General features: G+C 32.1%; 1 protein-coding gene across 2 annotated transcripts; it reads left to right on the top strand.

Annotated features, from left to right (window-relative positions):
* Positions 1-3,933: 3,933 nt before the first annotated feature.
* Positions 3,934-23,833, top strand: LOC132941518 (mucin-2-like). 2 transcript variants are annotated; one of them, XM_061009608.1, is made up of 2 exons: positions 3,934-4,408; positions 19,980-23,833. In XM_061009608.1, the coding sequence occupies exons 1-2, from the start codon at positions 4,291-4,293 to the stop codon at positions 21,104-21,106; spliced, it is 1,245 nt and encodes a 414-aa protein (XP_060865591.1). In that variant the 5' UTR covers positions 3,934-4,290; the 3' UTR covers positions 21,107-23,833. The 2 variants fall into 2 exon arrangements, with proteins under 2 accessions (XP_060865591.1, XP_060865590.1); XM_061009607.1 differs by having other exon boundaries at positions 19,977-23,833.
* The last annotated feature ends 904 nt before the right edge of the window (positions 23,834-24,737 follow it).

The raw sequence follows: 24,737 nt of genomic DNA, 5'->3' as shown, positions 1-24,737 counted from the left end.
TACTTTGGGTTAGGTTGTAAGAGTGCATAAGCAGTCGAGAAAACAATGTGGCAATAAAACATTTATAGAACTGACACGCACACACGATAATGCCATATAATATTGTGTACCAATACCTACCTATATCGGAAATAAATATTCAATTATTATTATGTACTTTTTGTTTAGCACACACACATAGTGATTATATATTTTCGGTTATACTTTCATCGTATACTAATTGTAGTTTAGCGTAGATATTTAGGAGTGTCTAGAAAAATATTTATTAGTCTAGTAAACTTATACATAGTCATATTATATTATATTATAGTATATTATATACATCTAAAGGACCCGCGGGGGAATCGCTAAAATTTCGGTCGTATTATATTCAGAAATGCAGTTTGACAAGTTTCGTTGCTCGCAAGTCCAAATGTGTTTTTTTCCTCTGCCTCAATCGTGTTACAATTAGCATGTGGATCATCTGCTGCCGCCACTGCCGCCACTGCTTCTGCAGTTGGTGCTGCGGTTATACACCGAGAGCCGTAGGGACGCCGCCACTGAACCCCGTGCGCGCGCCCACCACTTTCTCTCCGTGCGAACATTCGGTTTCGTTTACCAATACAATTTTTAGCCGTTATGCTTTCTCGCTCAAATCCTGTCGGTAGTCGTAATCGTTATAATAATGTATTTGGATACATTTCAGTGCTCTACGATTATCCGGTCATCGGGGTCACGCGATCGAGCTATTAAAAATATCCATCGCGGTATAATATATAAGGTAGGTATGTGTATAGGTAGTAGGTACCTACTCGTTTCGGTTTTGCGTGATTTACTAAAACTTATTCATCGCGTTAAAAAAAAAAAAAAACACCTGTATAAATTGTTATCTATATACGCTCTTATCGTGAAGCATCCTTATTGGAACGAGAAAAATGTCTTAGCGTAGTGTTCCAGTTTTTTCGTTGACTATACCTCTGCTTACTTACTTCCGTTGTACAAAAACTTTTATCTACGCTTTTAAAACAATTACGTGGCAGCGAATCTATGTTTATTAATTGATCCTGACCTGATAACGTACAATATAGTTTTAGTTTAAACGTGACTATCATAAGTTTTTGACGTTTAAACGTATTTCAAGAAACAACATTTTTTATCAAATGCTTTAACCTCATAAATATAAACTATACAATATATTATACATATCACGGTATGTGCACTTTTAGATCAAGTTAAAAATTAAATTATTAAAGTCAAATTATTATTCTTATTAGTTCCGATTATTTCGTAAAATTATACAATAATATTATATAAAAAAAAAAAAACTTAAAAACATACACCTACGTAAATTTACATTCGAAGATTATATTATCGGTAGTAAGTATCAATTAAAATCATTTACCTTTGAGTTGTTAACATAAAAAAAGGTTATATATTTTTTAAAAATTAATTGAAACATTTAAAATACTGTGTTTATATGAAATCAGATTCTCACATTTGAATTAAGCTTAAGAGATTAAAAGTTTCTATTAAATATTGAATTTTATTATTTTAACATAGATATGTTTTAGGGCTGGATACGACTTTTTTTCCAACCGATTTTGTAAAAACATATCTATGATCCCTCAATTTTCATTGCCGAGGGAAAATATCCGCTAGCATGCTTACTAACTTTAAATAGGTTTAAATAAATAGGTTTAGACTTATAGTTTTTTTTTATTATTATTTATGGTAAGTAGGTACTTATTAAATAGGCACCCTATACGCTCGCTCAGTTCTTTATTATTCTTTGCAGAACTGTTAGCCTAACCTAATAGATTGTGAATTAGGAAATATAAATAGGTAGAATGAATAAAATATGATAACCACCAAAGGGAGGACAGACGGTGACTTTTCTGTCATTATGCATTGCTAACGATTTTGTAATGAATATATTTAATACAAAATCTTTTTACTTTTCTACAATATTCAAAAACGTGTAACAAAAATAAATAAATAAAACCAGCCACACACCATTGTAACAACAGAATCTTCGCTTTACTCGGAATCAATAATCTTAAAATAGATTTTACAAACATTTTTAGATTATGAAAATCTTCGTTCTCAAAACTTGTAAAATAAATAGTTTCAATTCTTTTATTGGAATGTAACGGAAAAAAGTACGATATGAAATATCAGGTTTTTTGAGGTCATGCCTCATTAAAATACAGGGGAAAAACACTTAACCACTTATTGACATATCATTATTTTTATTCTGACATCTTTGATGACAGTTTAATAAACAAACAATGATCCATTTCACACTTTACTGCAGTTGTTTGGTTATGAAATAGGTACATTTTAGTGTTTTGATTTTCTAAAGCTTAAAAACTGTATGTATACGTGTACGTGTATGTTTGTAATTTAGATCATCACAATAAGTGCATTATAGATATGAAATAATTTAAAGTTGTACCTTCCGATATCTTTTCTACATGCACTTGAACCAGTTCAGCTGGTTGAAATACTGTTTATTATAGGCCAGTCGTTGAGATCGGACATTAAGTCAAATATTTTCAGTTATAAATGTACCTATAATACACATTACACATCATATTCTGACCAGTAGAGTATATAACTCATGCGCACAATATACCTACATATTTATTACATTTTACTACCTACGACTTTCGAGTTTGATGGTTTCATTTTTATTTGATTACTGTCAAAATGATTGACGGTCAAAAATATATACTTCAAAATGGGTTTTTTTTTTTAGTCAATATAATTTTAAAATGTGGTGCGTTATTTATTCGTTGTAATATTCCTTGATCATTAATTTCATAAGAGGCAAACTTTGTATATATGAGCCAGAGCAGGGACCAACACTGAAAAGAAAAGGGTTTTGTTATTTTGTCAAGGAATTGTTGCATTAGTGTTAAGAGGTTGTTGTGAAATATATAGAAATGTATTATATATATTATGTCCATCAAAAGTGCAACATTTTCCTTCCTAGTAGGTAGGTACTAAATCCACGAACTCAAAGTTATCGTTGATGTTAACTGGCATACATAATATTATTAACTCATTTAAGGCGCATCGTAAAGATTACGAGAAAACGTCACATTATATAACCTCATTAGCATTACCTACATTTTTAACGTTAAAAAAAGACTTAAAATATAAAGAGAAAAACAATTATTGTGTTATCGATAGTTTTATATGTAAAATTTACAATATAAACGTTACTCGCCGTGGATCATTTATTGAAAAACGAAATAAAATAAAAAAACGTTTCTGCTTTCCAACAATATCCGTTTTAGTATCGGGCAGAGGTCATGAGCCGACCGACTGCAGATTCATATGCACATATACCTACGACACACACTCGTTCGCGTATACATCACTACATACCGGGTATATACCTACGTTTGGCGTGCGTATTATCTTCGTCATATAGAGAAGAGGAGAGGCGAGTAAGTATCGTATCTACCGGTAACGATTTCAATTTCTATAAAAAAAAAAAAACACACTACACGACGACGCGTGTATATTGCAAAACCAGTCCAGCAGAATGATTGAGTGAATGAGAGAGATGGAACGCGAGTGAGAGAGAGAGAGAGAGAGAGAGAGTGAGAGAGAAAGAGACTTAGACGAACGGCAAGACGGACACGGAGTGTGCACCGCACTGCAGGAAACGCGGAGGAGAAAGAGAGTCCTCCGTCCGTCGTAACCGGTCGAACGTTCAATTTCATTCACAAATCCATCGACTTTCCCCCTCTCCCGGAAAAATATGGATCCTCCTCCCACCCCACCGCCGTCACCACCAAAAACATCACCACCACCACACCACCCAGCCAACAACAGGTTCCCCCCGCAGACGTCGTGTCTCGGAGCTTTACCCCCCCGTCGTGGCCGACCGATACTCGTCGGGGCCGGGCCGAAAGCATTATTCATCATCATTGCCCGGCAATAAGTGGCTCAGTAGAGGTGTGCGTGTGCGTGTGTGTGTGTGTGTGTGTGCGCGCGCGAAAAAATCGAAAATGCCGGCAAACCTCCTATCGTGGCAGCACGGCGCCCCGTACGACAACAATCCTCCGCAAGACGCGTGATTACAATATTATTATTATATTATAATTAATCCTCCGAAAACAATAACAATAATAATACACACGGGCAACACACCCCGATGTTATAATAATTCGCAATCCTTTTTGTCGTTATTGTACGCCATCGTCGTTGCAGCCGCCGCAGACGTTATAATAATATAGCATTACAATTATTATAATATATAATAATAATATTATAGTCACATCGAATTCGTCCGCGACGATGGCCAAATTGAGGTGCTCATTCTTAGCAGTCGGCGTGCTCGTGTTGAAGATGATCGTCGTCGGGGCTGCTGAAACTGCACCCGAAAGTCAAGCCCCGTGGACACATAAGGACACCGGTGAGTGCTTATACTTATATTTCAATTTGTACTTGAAATGATTTCTAGTTAAATTATAATATACTCGAAGTTATACTCGAACGAAGAAGTGTAGATTTATCTACTACGTTTTGTTATTTTTATATTTTGTAAGCTCGACTATAATATTGTTATGGATTTCCGACGAGACATAAGCTGCTATCATATTATACATTTAAATAAAAAAGTTCTACGTTATTTATTGAAAATTTACGATAATGGTACCGTTTTAACTGTGCGCCTATATGGATATAATAAACTATAGAATTTCTGAGGCAAAAGATGAATACGTGTAGTGAGTATTAATAGTCAGATTTAGTTGTTAAAGAATATAAAAACTGTCAGAACAAACGATTAAAGTTTTAACCGTGGATATGTGTAAAATTATGATTATCTCAAGTATTTTATTATTATATAAATTATAATGATACTGCTTAACATTTTCATAAAACCGGTTCATCGGTTAGTATTATAATGTCAACTAGTAGTAAATTTTGTTAAAATTTATCACGACACGAATATATTTTCTAAATTAAATATCCTGTAATCTATACTTCGTAAAATGTTTAAAATTGTGGAAATCATTAATTGTCAGTTCATTCGTTGTTATTATTTCAATCATAATGATCATTGATCATAATATTATATTTGAATAGTACCGATGACATAGAAAATTATTTTTAAATCGAAATTGAATTATATTTGTTCATTTATTGCTTATAAAAAAATATGTGAAAAAAAAATAGAATCGTTTTTAGAAATTATATAGAAGATAAGTACGAATACGGGGTAATGTACTAATGTTGATTAGATATCTCATCGAAAACATACTTAATCTCAATATACTATAGGTATACGAATTTGTGGTTGAAAGAAAATGTCTAACCACAGATGAAATTAAATTTTTAATGAACCTTCAGGTTCACCGACTTGACCGTCTTTAATAATTTTATTGCGAATTTCAAACTTGATTTCACTAAAAACAAATACACTGGCCTGAATTTCAATTCACGAAGAATATTAAATGTAAAAGTTTATCAAATTTTATGTTATACATTATTATTTTATTTTAAGTTCTATAACCTTCCGTGTAATAAAGTTTAGACCTATTTATTTTTTACTTTTACTCAATGATAATTATTATTATTTAAGTAGTTTATAATTTTTTTTTTTTAAGTGAACATAAAACAGTATTTATAAATTGAATATTAATCACATCTCTGAAAAATAAAATATAAATTATGGAGACATATTACAATAATATTAATAAAAATAATAAAAAAAAGTCTCCCCTTCAAAAGTATAGTCTTACGTTTATTAAGATAATATGTGTAATACATTAGGCATAAGTCATAAAGTAAGTACCTAATAGAGCTTAAAATGTAATTAAATTGCTTCAATAGGTACTTCAAAGTTCAATTATTACGTTGAATTACCACTTTCTTATTGTATAGATAACAATATTTATTGATTTTTACCATATACCTATATTACTTGTTATTGAGCTTAGTATTTTTTTAGTAATTGAATACAACAAACAACCACATGAATGCGAATGGACACAGAGATTTAACCATATCAAATTAATATTGTTCATTGCTTGAAGAAAAAAATATTAATTATAATTAGAACGTGATTCATCTACAAAATTTAAAAATTAAGAATTAATATAATTATTATTTAAAATAAATTACATTCGATTATTTTCAGATATATTTATTATTTATGGATATATATTATTTTAAGTGAGAAAGATAGATACGTAGCTATTATAAAATTATACATCGGTACAACTACGATTAATGATACGCACTTTAGAATATTAATTATTTTATAATAGCAGTATGCTATTTAGATAAATCGTTGGCTCTTAAAATAATGTATAAGTGGTGAGTACCTATTATTATAAATTATAATATAGGAAATCGAGACACTCGAAGTTCAAGAAAAATAATAGAAACAGTTTAAATGTCGAGATTTGGATTTATTAAAGGTATGATCATATTGAGGATTTTCAATAGTCGAAAATATTAATATGTATGACGTACTTCATAGTAGGTAACCATAGTAGTTAAGAAAACAGTATAATATAACTAATAGCTTTATCATAGGTATTGTAAATTATGAGAATTAAATTAACCAAATGTTAACTAATATTTTTAATTATACTATAATAACATGGTGAAATTATTTTAGTACCTATTCGAATATTATTATGCTCTTACCATTTAAAACCATGTAATAAAGTTACTCTGAATTATTTCAATAACTGTACATAATATCGTGCAGTGTAAGGAAAGTGAAAGATCGATTACCACTCTATAAAACTGAGAATTTATTAATGAAAATTGAAACTTGTTGAACAACATAATTAAAGTTAATTAGTATTTTTTTTTTCTATACTGGTAATCTAAACATTCATATTGATTAGAAAATAAACAATAAGATTTAAGATTTGGCATAATTATGGGATAGTTGAGCGTTGAGACCCTTTACTTGGCAATAATTTATAATATAATATTGATACCTATAATACTTTGGTGTGTTAAAGATAGGTATTATAAAATACCCAACTCTAATAGAAATTAATTATAATACTTGAACATACTAATAGTGATTGTCCTATAGAAAAACGGTTTATTAATATTGATCGGCTATATAAATTGCGATTTATTTCAAATCAGAAACTCAAATTAAATAAAATCATTCACCGCATCTTACTCAACTCGTCATAGGCAATCGCCTGGTACGAGTGTATAGGCACATCGCCGTTATACAAGCAATGCAATGCAAAAAAAATCAGAAATACTTTGATTTTTTGTTAAAATAATTACAGCAATTAGTACTTATAACGATAATTTTCAAATTATAGGTATTGCTCAGGTTAAGTTATATGTCAGTTTTTGGGAAATCCGAGATACAATCAATCAAATAACTTTTTATAGTCGAATTATAAATATAATTGATGAGTTGTTTTATTAATTTTTTATTCACAGTTGTAGATACCAAATAGATGTACAATGCATATTATTATACATTTTAATATTACTTTATATGTGCTCGATAAAGTTGTATAATTTTAGTCGGTCACAAACCTATTAATTTAGTAATATATTAGATTATTACCAGTTGATTACTATTTTGTTTGTTCGTAAAAATACCATAATAATAGTTAATGAAAAACAAAATATTTATTTTTATTTGAATTGCAAGGAAATCGGCCCAGAGTCCATCCGACGAACCAAAACTAACAACAACCAACTATAGGTACGAGATGCTATTATATTAATGGACGTTGCCCACCATGTGAAATGTAAATATTAAATGCAAACATATACCGTTAATTTTCCTTATATTATATCAGCTATAATACACGGCTTGTTAAATTCTAAAAAAAAAAAAAATAATAAATAAGTACTCGTAAGACCGCCGAGAAAGAGTGCGAGCAAACTGTGTGCAATGCTACCTTGCAGGGTATAATATTTTAAACAATAACTGTATAATTAAGTCAGTAAGATTCGATTCTTAAAAAAAAAAAAAAAGTGATACAAATTAAGGAGAAAAAAGAGCAAATACCCACTCGTGCAATCGATGATCATAAACAATCGTGATTGGTTTGTATAATATACTTGTAATCGATATCTGAAAAAAAAAAATTCTCGAGTTATTCGGTCAACATTTTGAATGGTCGCTGCAATTTGTACCTCTGCACGGTTGACGACGGATCAATTTACTATGTCGAGTATATAATAATTACTATGCTGCGGGCTCGACTTCACCCAAGTCGGGAGACGATCATTTAGATAACTTTTCCGAAATTCTAGGCAGGTATACTGTACGAAGTCTTAATTATTATTGTACTCCGACGTGACTCGTCTGCGGGGAATATTGATATATTATGTCTACAGCTATTATCGCGGTACGCATATTATATCGAATATATTATAGTTATTAAATTGTCTTAATTATTTAAGCACGCGCAGTCCTGCTGAGTGGGAGCAAGGGCAAGCTGGGACATTTGCCCCCGTATAATGTTTAGGAAATTTATTTTGAATGCAGTATAAAATATGACAAATTACTAAATAACAAATTGAAAGTGCAGCGTATGTGTTTGGAAGTAACAGAAGGGCGTGACGGTAGTTATAAAAAATCCCGTTGAAGCCGAGTCAAAACGAGATATAATAATATAATATTTTACGTATTGTTAAAACCCGCCCTCGCCCACCACCCCCCCCCCCCCCAGCTAATTTTCTGCGGATCCCTACGGGTACAGGGTACCTAGACGAAATATCGTTTACGCGCGTGAAACGCGTATATTATAGCCAATATTGAGCTCCGCGGCGGCGGCGGTAAATGACCATCGGTGGTGGGTCACGGGCGGCTTCTTTGACAACTTTCACTGCGCGTGCGAACGGACTCACACACGTCCGGTGAATGATTTCGCTCGGCTATTATACGCGAGTACCTCCACAGACAGACCCGACAAACACGTATGACGCACACCGGAAAATAGCCATGTTACTTTGTATATACAATATAGGTGCGCGTTCGATTGAAAATAATATTAACACGAAAATCGATGGTACACCGATCGCGTACATTTATAATATTATATTATATGTTATGTTAGGTAAACCATAATAACGTATAACGTCGATACAGTTTTACATTAATTATTGTACCTGTGGTAAGTCTTTATTCATTTCGCGCACGGACACTGCAGCTCGGAAGACGGAAACGCATCGGACAATATTGATTTAATCGCCCGTCGACGGTTGTAATAATAATAATAATAATAATATGTGGACACTGCTGCAGGGTTGTAATTAATATGAAATTGTAATATCGAAATGAGTGTAATTAGTTACCTATTTTTAATGTTTTTTGTTTTTTTTTCTTAATCGGTCAAGTTTTACATTACGTTTGAATAATACAAGTATATTAAAACTATATTAAGGTTCCTTTTTTTCTGCTTCAAAAATATCACTGGAGCTTAATGATATTATTTTGTCAATACATATTAACAATGCAATTATTATGACAATCAATAGTATGAAGTTGTAAACAGACACTAATTTTGCAAAAATAAAATCTTTTATTGGAAATTATCCATCCCAAAAAATTATATTTTATTACGGCCAAATAACTATTACTAAAATGTACATACTGTCAAAAATTCGTACTATGTCTTATGTTATAATTACATAAATTTTCAATTGGTTCTTAACCGTAGGTATACAATTATAGTAAAAAAAGTAGGTAACTGGTAATTTAGTGATTTTACTACAAAAAATTAACTTGAATTACGTATAAATAGCTTGAAATAAAAATATGATTGAATTACTACCATCGAATAACTAAAAATGTAATTATTACGTTTTAGTAACTTGTAACTTAAGTTACTCCCCAACACTGCAGCTATTACATTGGACAACCGCATACGAATAAACCTCATATTATCATCACGAATGAACGTCTTGTTTCAGAAGTAATAATAATACGTTTTCGCGGAAATAAAATATTCTATATTTTTGTAATAATTGTTTCTTCTCAAAATGAACGGCGTGTGTACACGTATAAATATATATAGTACTGTCGTAGTGATAAATCAGTGCATTTTTTTAAAAGTCGACCAAAAATAACGCAGCCCTTGCAATAAATGACCCGTCCGGGCCATCGCAAGGAATATGATCGTATCTGCAAATCTAACAAAATAATATAATTGTGGGAGTATATCATATTATTATAATACATATAATCAGTGTTCGGACTTATCTAGATAATTATTTGTTCATCTTTTATCTTATCTAGATAAATAGTTACAAGTTATCTAAACGTTCGTCTTAGATAATTTTCTTACTAATCTAAATAAATTCATCTGGATACATTTTTTATTGATAAAAATCGCGAAATTGTACAAACGCATTTTTAAATATTTATACAGATTCTCAAACAAAGTTTATGGTTTATAAGTAATGTAATTATTTTTATTTACATCATTATTATTATTATGTTCCTGTTAGTGCCCAGCTAAAATATACCTACATTTAAAACCCATTTAAAAAAAAAATTGTATCTTTTTTTTTATCGTGAGGCGTTCGTATAGTAGGTGGCGTCAGACCAGCCGTACGGCAGACCTCTGATGGCTACTAGTCAGATTAGTGTTGTTTGATACCTTGCTTGCATCGGATCCATATTATAATCATCTAGATAAAAAAGTATTTATCTTTATCTTTATCTAGATAAATATGAGTCAAGTTATCTTTTATATATATCTAGATACAAATAAGCCGCATTATCTTTATCGTTATCTAGATAAAAAAAATACTTTTCTAACCCGAACACTGCACATTATAATGCAGGAAATCCCACGTGTTTCGCGATGTATCTTACGTGTTATATTATCACGTATGTGCGAGTGTGTGCCGCAAAGTGGTCCGTGTGGCCTATAGGTCGTAAACTAGAAATCGGATAGTGGCGCGGATATCTGTAATTGATAGGTCCTTCGCCCGGCGTCTGGACCGTAATTCCGCGCACGCGTATATATATATATATATAATATGATAATAATATATAGGTGTATGTACATATTATTATTATAATATGTAAATTATCATTACTGGATTTGTTTGATATATTATTTCTTAAGCACATATATTATAATATTATATATATATATATGTATATATACGAGTACCTATTGGCCATTATAATATTATATTGGGGGTACCTATTTACGTTTGTGGTGTGAGTGTGCGTGATGCGGCGGAGGAGAGTCGGAGTGTCGGCGAGATGAATGAAATCCCCGGAGGAGAGAGACCTCACAAGTGGGAAAATACACCGCGCGGTCGACAATAATAATAAAATAGTAATAATACAATATTATAATAGAGTTTATATTTTTAGCATTACATATTTTTTTTTTTTTTATTATTGGTTAAGCATCTATTACATAGGTTATTAGCTTACAGGTGTTAATTTCTACATTAAATATTATATGTTATTGTACAATTCAATTTTTTTTTTTTAAATAAAATTATGCTATGAAAGTTTGAAAATGGACCAATTGCTTCGTACAGGTTGTCTGGGATGTTGAGATCTTTTCTGGCTTCGTTGAAGTTTGGGCAGTGGATGATGATATGCTTGATGGAGTAGTTTGTATTGCATATTAGGCATAAGGGTGGATCTGTCTTTGCCATAAGATGTCCGTGTGTGAGTTTCGTGTGACCGATTCTGAGTCGATTGAGAATAACTTCATTTTTTCTGTTTAATTCAGTGTATCTCGGCCAGAGTTCAACAGAGTGCTTAATTTCCCTTAATTTATTTTCCGTGGTCATGTGCCACTGTGAGTTCCACAAATCAATACAGTATTTGTTTAGCATCATTATATATTATTCATGTTATTGATATACATTATATTATATTATATTATGCTGCAGGTACGCAGCAGTGGTGGAGGGAAAGGGTTAGGGGTGCATTTGCCCACCACCTCATTGGCTAGGGTTCATTTTTATTTTAGATAGGTTTAATACATTTTATGTACGCATATAGTGTTTGTATAGCCCCCCTCCCCCAAAAGATTTTACGCCGATACGGTGTCAAGTTTATCGCGCAGTTGGTTTTTTTCTCCCCGAAAATCTATAGAGCACACATCGACTCATATTATAGACCCAATACAATAATGCCCATTATAACTATACTCACTCATTCAACAAATCAAAAACGATCTTAGAAGAGCACACACAAACGCTTTAATATTATAAAATATAATGATTATGATGTTCGTGTATTAATGTTGCATTGTTCGTTGTCGACCCACACGATGTCACTAACTAATATAATATATAATCGTCACGTCCAATCAAACACTCGTTTGTCAATTACGCTTAATATTTTATTTTCACTCCGATATAAGTATAGGTATAATATGCTTTACACGTGTTCTGAGTTTTCTCCGCGTATCCTGGCTGCTGCAGTGTCCGTCGTGGTAATACAATTCTGAAATGAAGGGATCTCATTAACCATTATGATACTGCGGTGGTCGAACGTAATATAGATGATCAATCGAGATCGATTTTATGGAAAGTAATTTAAAGACCAAGTTTGTAGGAATTTGTTTTTTTTTATTCAGTTTGTAAAAATATCAAGTCAAAAAAATTAAACCACGTTAATACCGCATGGTTGAAAATACCAAAGTATTTAAAATCAATGAAAATAATAAAAAAATTATCAATCACTATAGTATAATGTGAATGATCACATTAATTTTATGGTGTATAAATGGTTTAACCACTGTGTATACGTAGGTACGTCCTACATACTGTATAATCTAAAGTACCGACTAATTTATAGTGAAAACAAATTAACATAGAAATTCACTAATTTTATCTGTCAATTTTTTTCAATGATTTTAATAGTTCACAAAACATTAATAATAAAATTATTTTCTGTAAAAATTAAAATAAAAAAATATGCCGATAAAGTCCAAACTATAATGGATTAAAATTTTTAAAAATAAAATCCATCGCATCTAAAATATATATTAAAGTACTATAGTAGGAAATACAAATAGGTAGTTTATCATGATAAAAAATCGGCAAATATTATGTGACTTGCTTTATACATGTTTAGTAGAAGTGAAAGCAAATTATTTATGTCCTCTCAAATTTGTATTCCTAACACCTTGGCAACTATAAGTGCACACGATCATATCCAATTTAAATTCTGGACGGATCACAAGAATTGATTATAGAACAAATAAGCTCTGAATAGAAACTGACATCAGGAATTCGGATTTTACTTTTCGCCATATCAACAGTCATTCGGCAATTTGTTTGAAATAACATCAATACTTGTTCTATTTCAGACGACGGCGTGTTTTTATAGTTTTTGTTTCAAATGATATGTTTTCTGAACTCTTGAAGTGCTGATAATTTTCAAACATTGAACTGTATTGCGTATCAATTAAAAAATCCAATGTGTACTACAACTGTACTACCTATATAAAGTGTGTATGATCAGATCCGTACCGAGCCGTTTTTTTTTTATCCTCAGGCAGAACTGAAGCGATGCGCCCCCTGGGTTGTGGGTTGTGGGTTGACACTTGACGCACTCGCAGTTTTTTATATTTTTATACTAATTATTAATATCGTACAGTATGATATTATAATAATTAGTATTTTAAAAACGATATTCTTTGTACTTTCATGGTGAAAATGCCGAGTCTGAAACATATTTTGTCGGTAATTGTTTTGATCGCACGTCATAATATTTGATTTATCTTTTATTATACCAACGTATTTATTGTTTTGTAAACATTTTTGTGATGAACGCTATTATTTGAATTTCGGTGAAATGCATCAATATTCAATAGTCGTAGTTGTACATATTGTGCTTTTACATGTTATTGTATTAATAGGCGTTTTATCTTGACATTTTAATTCAATGTCAATATAATAATCTGTTGTTCTAACTATGTGTATCTGATATTAGTAACTTAGGTACCTGATTTGTCCACAGCATTTTAAATTTCTATCAAATCATTGAAATGTGTATTGTTCATCACATTTTTAATTTCGATGAAATTTTAAAATATGTTATTTTTGTTAAAACCAAATATTAGGTATATAATATAATAGAATGCGTATTATTTATCTATATGAATTTTAAACGAGACGGTAATAATAATTTTAGAATGAACATTAGTGTTGAACATCAACAGTTTTAAATCTTAAAGATTTCAGAGTAATAGTTGTAAATTTATACAGGGAATGGAGCAAAGTGCCTTATATCATAAATTATAATATCTAATGCTGTATTGGGCGGTTTTCTGCATATTGCAATCATCTATCAATTTAATATCAAATGGTTATTGGTTACACACAAAAATATATACCTGCAGTAATTTATAGACTTGCAGGAATAATACAATATAATATTTTATGTTAAAGTTTAAGTACGACTAGTTGTAACTACTAACTATAGTAACTCTACTCAAATATTGCTATAAACGTCATCGTATTTTTCTACGAAACTATCTCTAAATAATTCAAGTAGGTACCTACCATAATTTTAATTATATTGGTCACAAACTCACGGAGAATGGTTTTAAAATGCTAAGACAATAACAGTATATATTTTTTATATTGTTAAAAGTATAACAAGGAAATATAAATATTAACAAACTCTCTATTTAATATACTTTTTATGTTTTATTTTTTTTTTACCTATATATAATTTTATATTAGTTATATGTTATATATATATATATATTATATTTCATGCATATTTCGCGTGTATAATTTGTAACTCATAAATAACTGACATATTTACCAAACCAATAATTATAAGTATACCTAACCACCATAATTAATCCCAAAATGTTTTCATTCTCGATAATTAGTTTAGCTATATAGGAGGTATGCGTATACCTATAATAGGTACTCAGATATTTTGACGAACGGATTCGATCTGTTTTCGGTCGAACGACAGTGCCTACCTATACAATAATAATATAATATACCTAATAGTGTTTATATTGTGCTATATATATAGACTCAGGTATCCGTTTATTAGTGAATATTGTCGTGTTAAAAATAACAAAAAAAGACGTCTCCGTACGTTTGCTTAGTGCGGCGTGGACAACGGACCAGCTGGACAAAATGAAAAACCGATTATTACGGACTGTCGAACGTGGCCACGCGATTATGAGGGAGTCGTTCGCAACGTACGCATAATATCATTATTATTAAATATTATATTATATAGAGTTGGACATAACCGAAAACAATTCGCCTCGAGGTATATATATATAGGTAGGTACCTACAGCTGCCACGGATGGTAAAAAAAAAAATAAAAAAATAATAATAATAATCGTCTTTCCTGTGTTTCTCGGCAATCTGCAAACGGTAAAAAACGAACGAGTACTACACACAATATGCGCCACACACACACACACACACGGCACGTGCACTTAAATACGCGACGAGTAGCCGTGCACCTATATAGGTACGTAAGATATAATGATATTAAAAGCGAATCGGTTTGCGATCGGTCAAAAGAAATATTTTACGTTTATTATTATTATTATTGTTATTTTTTTTTTACCCGCGTGCACTGTACCTACGTGCGTCGTATTATACGACCGAGAGACGGCGGCGGCGGCGGCGGCTGCAGGTATAAGCGGTATATATACCAGCTACGCGCATAGTGGTATAGCGCGGTTGCGGCCCCCCGAGGCGCGGTCGGGTTTTTTTTTTTTTTAAAAATATTTTTGGCGGCAGCGATTGCGGACCACCTAATGGGCGTGCGGCGGGATCACTAATTTGTGGCGAGCCGGCGGAAACGACGGGAAACTAGTCCCAATAGTATCTGCTACGTTATACACATATAATATATATATATATAAATATACGTATACGGTACCTATGTGGCTGTATAGCGTAATATACAATATCCATATATATATATATATACCTACAGTGTATATATATATATATACAGTACCTATATACGCGCACGCACCATGCGGCCGGTAATATATTATATAGGTTACAACTTGACCGAAAACGTTTGCACGCATACACATACGTGTATAGAAAATCGTAAACTTAAAACCATATAATATAATATATAATACGGTACACGTCATAATATGCGACTTAAAATGGGCGTGTTGATGGGGAAAAAAAATCGTATTTTCGTCATCTCTGGCCGCTGCGGTAAGACTATTTATTTTAAGAGACAGCAGCAGCAGTTCGTTAATTATTTAGAAAACGAACTTTTATTCTTAAAAAATGTATTTTTAGACGCATCGATGTAATATAATATAATATTCAAGGTATGGATATTATTATTTAGATGGTCACCGGGGAAATGAAAGTGTCTGGGAAAATCACAATTTCGACTTCCTAAATTAAATTTATAGGTATTTGTTATATTTAGAGCCCCGAATAACATTCTTTAAAATTCATGATAAAATATGGAAAAAAATTCGCTCTTTGCGAAACCATCACAGAGATTTACCGCGCATCAGAGGCCACATTTCATTCTCCCGAGTCCCGACTATATAGGTAACATTTTATTTACCTATTTAATTAAATTAGATTGATGACGTATTTTTAATTAAGATAATTTTTATTGTTATCTACATGACTATAAAATTACTATATGGGTTGTAATGATGGTATATATATCACTATTATTGTGCATATAATTTTATTATTTACGCCACTGCAATACAAAATATTGAAAATGTATAATAGTAATCGATATATTCTCTAATATTCTTTATTACAAGAAATATTCTTTTATCTTGAAATATTCTGAAATATGCAAAAAAAAACTTTTGCCATTAATTTACACGTTTCACGATTTGTAAAGATTTCGAACCCCTGTCATACTGCATATAGATTCAATAAAAATATGCAAAGAATATAATTCCGGCCTAAAAAAAGATATAAGATTTTTTTATGAACAAGACTCGTAAAGACTTAATATTACCTAATATTTTGAAAATCAGTCTGAGGTGTTTCCTGCAATGTGTGATCGATTAGCTCCTCCTCTTTACACGTACCTATATACTTATGATGTATTGTAAAGAATTTTCATCTAAAAATTAAAATACCCTCTGAGCTACTCATTGTATAGAATATACTTGATAATAATTTTAAAGAAAAAAAAAATCGCAACAGTAATCACCTGATAACGTCCCCGCATCCGCCTCGTTCACGGAGACCCTGCTCGCCACTGTAGTCGTGATGCGTTTCTCAAATGTTTGACTAAAAAATTTCCGTTAAATTTTACATGACGTATTCATTTCGACACGACAACATAGTGACTTAACATTTTTACCTGATAATATACCTATCTTAACTCACATAATATAATTGAGTATAAATGATAACACGGGTCGTTCAGTCATTGTACAATATATGAGCACACGACGGATTTACAGTGTACCGTTTACGCACTTTGCGTTGTAATGAGTAATGAGTCCAGTGTTGGGTAAATTACTTTTAAAAAGTAATGAAATTACGTTACTCGTTACTTCAAATATTTTTATTTAAATTACATTTGCGTTACCTAAAATTATTTTTATCATGTTACATTACTTTTCATTAATAAAGTAGTGCGTTACAAATAACGTTACTTTTTTTATAATTTTTTTAAACCATATGATTCCAATTATTATGTATATATTTTACAATCATAGACCTAGTGATAATATACCTATATTAGTATTATGTTCAAATGTACAATCATCTCACCTATATGGCTGTATAGTCATAAGTCATATATCATAATTAATTATTATTACATTTTATTTTTAAACCGAACTCTTTTCTTTCTGCTAATAAAGTGATAACAATTATTCCTGGAATGTTTAGTAATATTGTTAACTATTATCGGAATCAAAAATAAATATAATAGATTTTTAATTTCTCTGGGATATCCTAGCTATACCTGTAATACATTCAAAACTATTATTTTAATAACGTGGAAAATAACGTGTTAGTGCGTTACTTCATAGAAATTACTTTTGAAAAGTAATTTTGTTGCAATTGCGTTACTTTAAGTAAAATGTAATGAAATTACTGCTGCGTTACTGAAAAAGTAATTGCGTTACAGTAATTTGTAATTTGCGTTACGTTACTACCTAACACTGGTAATGACCAATATCATATTATCATATTGTAAGCTAAAAAAGACAGTAAACATAGAATTCATTAGTTATTTAACGGTGCCGCGGCGGCGTGTGTTTTAACATCAAATCGCATAAAAATATATAAAATGTAGACTTTTTAAACAACGCTGAAGCAGCAGTTTCCTTTGCAGCATTCAGTGAAAATCTAAACTTTTGCAGTCAAATTTTATCCTTTCTGGAGACCACATTTACCTAGTACTACATTGCCAACTCAAAAATTGAAACTATTGATCAGACTATATTAATATATCGCGAACGCGGTCACACTTGTGTCGACAATCGTTGGCTCTACGACGGAGACGATTGAAAATAAACGCGAACAAAATTTAACACAAATTTATTATCCGGGCACCGGTACCATATATTTCGGAAAAAAATTCTGCGTTCGTGGAAACAACATCACGCCAACTTAATTACATTTTTTTTTTTTGTATTTATTTAAACCTGTATAGTGTAGCATTAAACTTAGGATTTATAAGATTACCTTCCGCTTTGCTTGTAATAAATGTTTATTAACTACCATTTTCTTTTACAGTTTTATGCTGCTGAAAATATAATATGTAGGTACTCCAAGTTAGGTTATTCTATGATCCTGAAAAATAAATTATTATTATTATCAAAGTACATCAGTTATATAGTACAATAATTATTCCTTATTATTTCCGTGAAGTGGCTCTAATTATAAATATTGTAAAATATATAGCTTTGGTTTTGGGTCTTGTTCATATAATATTAATTTACATTACTATACCTATTTAGACGGATTTTAAACGTTGCCGGCGTAAGATAGGAAATCGTTTATAATACTCATAGACCATATTATTATATAGTATTACTTCATTATAAAAATACTTTTCAGACTTATTAATAAGTTATTATAATATTTCACACGTATTATTCTAATTGGTGTATAATAATATTATAATCTTTGTTGGGTAAATTGATTTGAAAAAAAATAATACGATTAAGCTTCTTTTATTAAACCTTTTATTAGGTTGCATTATTTACTTTTGACTTTTTGAGAGTCAAAATAGTATAGCCCGTTATTATAGTCAAGTTAAATTGTTTCTAAAAAATATCTTTAACGATGCAGTTAGTTGGTAATTAATTTACGAATAGTTAATAAGATATGATAAAATCTTGATTGATTTTATATCATTAATTGTATTCCGTTGAATCGTATAATATCTGGTTAGTCATCATCACACTGTTGTACATAATAATATACAGATTCAACAGTTAAATATTACTATTTAAATAAAAAATCAATATACGAAATAACAAACCGATAAAAAAATATATTTTTATATCAAAACCAATACCATTCTGATATACACCACGACCAACAACGGTAGGTATACATAGTAATAACTAAAAAGTAAGGGGCTCTAGTAGACAGATTTATAGACTAAGACTTTACTCAAGTTTAACTTGGCTAAGTAAATGTTTATCACGGACAAAGTGAAACCTCGATATATTTTATAAACAGTATATTTACAAACGAAATAATATTATACAACTTAAACAACATTTAACAACTATTATGCCCACGGCGGGTTTCGTGAACAATCACTAAGCGTTTAAATAGCATAATAGCTAATTGTCCCTAAAACATGATTTAATGGCTCAAGACGGTAAATTTGTCCACCAAACCTTATCGAACAATCATATTGATAAATTTTTCTTGCGACCTGACATTATAGTGTTTCGTGTGATGGGCGTAAAAAATAGAAACAAAAATTAATAGTCGGTCGTCACGACCGAAATAATCGATTGCGTTACAGCGATTCGAATATATTTATTTGATTTTTTATAATAAATCAATTGCGTTGGCTCTGTTGCAGCAGCTTCCACCGGGATGACGATGACGGACGGCCGAAACGTGATCTCGCCGCGGATGGACTTCGAAGAGTGGACGCCATTGGGCCGAGGCGACCCGCTGAAGAACGACCCGACGTTCGACTACCTGCCACCGGTGCTGGACAGAGTGCACTATTGGAAATCTCCGCCGGCGGCCACTAACCGCGCTCACTATTACTCGTCCGCGTCCACGGCGACGCCGACCGCGACGCCGTCGCAGGCTGTCCATGGCGGTTACAACCGACGGTTCTTCCTGACGGACTTTTCCAAACGGGAACCGGCGCAGGCCGCGTCTTACGCACCAATGAAGAGACCGCCACCCAACAGTAATATACTGCAGCCCCATCACCATCACCCGCACAATCACCACCATGCGCAACAGCAACAAATGCAACACCACCTGCAGACGCTGCAGGCGGTGTCCGCGGCCGGTTACCACTACTCGATGCACCCGGCCGCGCCCGTGCCCAGGACCCCGTTGCCGATGCTCACTCCGCCGCCGTACCAGCAGTGGTCGGCCGCTGTGGATGGTCAGCGACAGTCGTCGTCGTCGTCGTCGTCGTCGTCCCCGGACTTACCGGGAAACGCGGTGGCCGAGAGCAAACAACCGCCGCCGACCATGGTCCGGGCGCCGACGCGGCTCGTTCCGCCGTCGTCCCATCAGTCGGCGGTCATCAAGGCCCTGTTGGACGACGAAGTTGACCGGACCACGGTCACGACGACCGGCACCCCGATTACCGGAGCCGTATGGATGACGACGATGATGACGACGACGACAACGACGTCGACGCCGCCAACCCCGCCGCCGTCACTGACGACCACGACTACGACGCCGCCGCCGACGTCACCCGCCACTTCCACGGCCGCACGGACCACGCCACCGGTGGCCGTGACGGACCCGCTGTTCTCGCATTACAGACAGTCGCCGGTCACCGGCCGTCCCATGTACCTCATCATTCAGGGCCACTCAAAGGTCAAGACTTACGGACTGGCCAGCAAGTTGGACGATCTGACCGCGGCCCCCGTGGTGCAGGACCACAACCACATAGGCAACCAACCCCCAGACGAACCGAGCCGGAGGAAACGCGACCACTACCACGGTACTCGTCGATAAAACGGTCGAGTTGAGTGCCCCATTTTTGATTGGCTCCGAGAGAAGACTTCGGAAAGTCCGACGGTCGTATAGCACGTAATATAATAGGTATACATGACGCGACGTATTAATATTATAATATCGTCGTGTTCACCAACTGTGCGCTTCCCGATGTTGTCCTTTATTCAAATTATAAATTAAATAATAAATCAATTAATAAATAATTCCGATTTTTTCCGTTTTCGAAATAATTTGATTTCTTTAATATAATATAGTAGAAGCGTGCTGTCTTTTAGCGATATGCTCTATAGTCCATATATTTTATCAATGATGTATCTTGCAGTAACGTTTTGACGTAACGTAAATAAAATTCGAATAAGTGGTTCCCCATGGTTGTTAATTATTTATTATATATTGTTAAATAAGAATATTATATGAGATCATAATATTATAAAATAAATTAAGTTCTGAAAATTTGAAAAAATTAACCAGTTCTGTTTAGAAAAAGGTCACCGATGTACATGTTGCTCGGACAATTTTCAAAAATTTATCAATCAATTTTATGTTTTATACAGTTGTGAGCATTCACTTTAATATACATTTATAATGTATTATAAACGCAAGAGACTGTATAGCACATATTATCCTGGATTCATAAACTTAATACAACTTAGAAACCGCTCTTTCTAATTTCGTTTTCAATACTCCAAAATATTTATTTATAATGAAAGTCATCTGCTTAACAATTACAACCGTACAAAAAGAGAAGACCTAATTTAAAAATTAAAGTTTGTATTATTCCATAAATCAAAACTTCAATTCCTAATCAGTTAAAAAATAAAACGGGCATGATTCCTGTTGTTCACCCTGTACATTCTAACATTCAGATGCATTATTTTCAAAATGGGTCCACCGCAAATCTGTAGACAATTATTTCGGTGTTGTTTCGGTGTAGTAGTAAGACGACATTCCGATGACATTGCTTGGATATCGTATAGGTATGCGTACTATAAATTATAATATATTATGACATTTGATTTCGCTACACAGCGATCGGTTTGATGTGTAGACGTGTGTAAAACCTTACAAAAATATCGTAAATCAAATCTTATCCGACTGAGTATGACTGTGCAACGGTTTACTAGTTCTTGGACGGAACGACAAATCTTGGTCAAAGGATTTCAAAATTACCCACATTAGAAACGATGAATTACACAAACGTAAAATTGTAATCCTAACCAATGCGTAACCATACATGATTTTTCACTACTATATATTATAGCCGGATGATACACCGAAATAAAAAATGAAGTCACCGATTTTAATTATCCAATGGACACAATATTATACGGTGTATAGTTGTAGAGCTAAGAGGTGATTTTTGGAATATTTGTGATCGTACTTGATTTTGAATCCCAGTAATCAACTCGGTAATTTCGAATGTATTATTTAATATATTATATTGTAAGTGTAAACTGTAAACCGCTAAATTTTTTTTAAATCAGCTCGAACAATTTTCTATAATAACGGAATGAAGACGATTTTCGGGCAACGCGCATATTAATTCATATTATTTAATACAATAATACATATTACATAATATAATACTAACTAATTATTGTGTTATAGTCAAATTCAGTGTTTTACTCATTATTACCAAAACTAATGAATACAAATAATAACAGTTTAAGTATTGTAATATATCGTAATATTTATTAAACATAATATTAAGTAGTTTTGTCTAGCGTATAGATATTTACCAAAGATTAAAAGAAAGTAACATTATACAAGTTAATTGTACTTTTTAAAGGCATGATTAACAATGTGTTATTGATTTATTGTAATATTATGTTAATCAGTGTAATCATTATTATAATATAGTTAACTTATTTAATTATTTATTAAACAACGCATGAGTAAAGTAGTTATAAGTCGCTTTTAAAAATTATTATTACTATTATAATATAGTTTATAGGTATAGGTATACATAATACGTATGCCTTAGAATAGTTACCAAAAAGCAATTATACCTATATTACACTCTTTGCAACTGTATGTATTGTGCATAATAATAATATTATATCTACATGTAGCATGAATTTATTGTTATTTAAAGTATTCATCTCGTGCATAGAAATAATAATTTATTTTAATTTAAGGTATATTCACCACTATATATGGTTATATTATTAATAATATTAATTGAAATCGTTCATCTATTTGTAATATAAAAAGTAAACAGTAATATATTGTTGAATGCTGATCGTGTAAAAATCATCGATACACTATTCGTATATTTTATGTAATATTTCTGCTATTTGAGCAAAATTAATATACTTTTTGTTGTTTTAAAAATTCTTTGGAAAAAAGCGGAAACCGCTTTATAAACTTCATGTGTGTTTTTAATTATTTCATCCGAACAGCGTTGTTATTATTACTTATTATTTTTATTGATATTATGTGAATGGCGTTTTATAATATACACTTCAATTACATTGTATTTATTTCACTCACCCGCAGAGTTACGCATAGTGCTATTTTATTATTTATCGGCTATCCCACATGTCTGGAATATCCTCTCCTCCCTCGCGTTATAAGTTAAATTCATTGTTAGTATTTTTAAGATCAATATTACAACTGTGTACATTTAATGTATGTAAAACATATGATTTGCAGAAGTCGATTATAAAACTTATAATTATAATTTATAGTGTTATACAATTTATATAATAAATATATTCGTTTCGATATTGAACTTGCGTTTTGTTTTATATCAAAGAACCATTGTTTATAATATTATTGAGTCATATTTGATATGATTTCAAAAAAAAAATAAATATTTTATTGCCTTGATTATATTATATTTTAATCGAGTGTGTGTTATTCATAATATAATATAAATTATTAAAAAATAAATAAATACGTCACTGAAACAATAATTATACTATGTACAACATCTGTTTATTACGTGGGTATTATATTGTTTAATAGCTGGTACCATACTGGCATATTATGCTATTGAGTATGTGTATGGAAAAATAACGTTTAATAAAAAAAACTATAATTATATTAGGTGAAAAAATTAATTTTATCCTTCGGCAGCGTAATCAAAATATCAATCATCGTCTATAGGTACCTGCATTTTTAAGGACAACGTCGCCCAACAGTAACTATAATATAATGCATAAAATACTTAGAACATAATGATTTACAGTTAAATAATATTGTCGTGCTGATTTAAGACCATTATTATATCAGAGCCGAGCATAACTTCAAATCTTGGATTTATTATTTATCATGATAAATCCAAGATCAATATTTAATAAGGATTTTTAAAACCGTAATTACGAAGAGTTTTGATTTAAATTTGCTGTAAGACTTGTAATGATTTTGATTTTTGAGTCAAGTTGACGACTGTTAAAAAAAAAATTTGATAACGGAACCATCAGTTATTTTCGTGTTTGATGTGTATGGCGAGGCGTCGTCGACCCTTATCAGTTTTTTTCTGCACCACGGCACCTTATTAGGACGGGATCACACCAATATTTAGAGAAAAAACCTTCCACGACCCACTGCATGCGGCACACTGCATGTCCACTGCAATAACGAAGCCGTTTTCCCCGTGTAACCGAACCGCTTGGATGTGGGCCTG

This window comes from Metopolophium dirhodum, chromosome 3, assembly GCF_019925205.1.
Source record: "Metopolophium dirhodum isolate CAU chromosome 3, ASM1992520v1, whole genome shotgun sequence".
NCBI lineage: Eukaryota > Metazoa > Arthropoda > Insecta > Hemiptera > Aphididae > Metopolophium > Metopolophium dirhodum.
The sequence above is the reverse complement of the archived record's forward strand: the minus strand, read 5'-3'. Positions and strand labels throughout refer to the sequence as shown.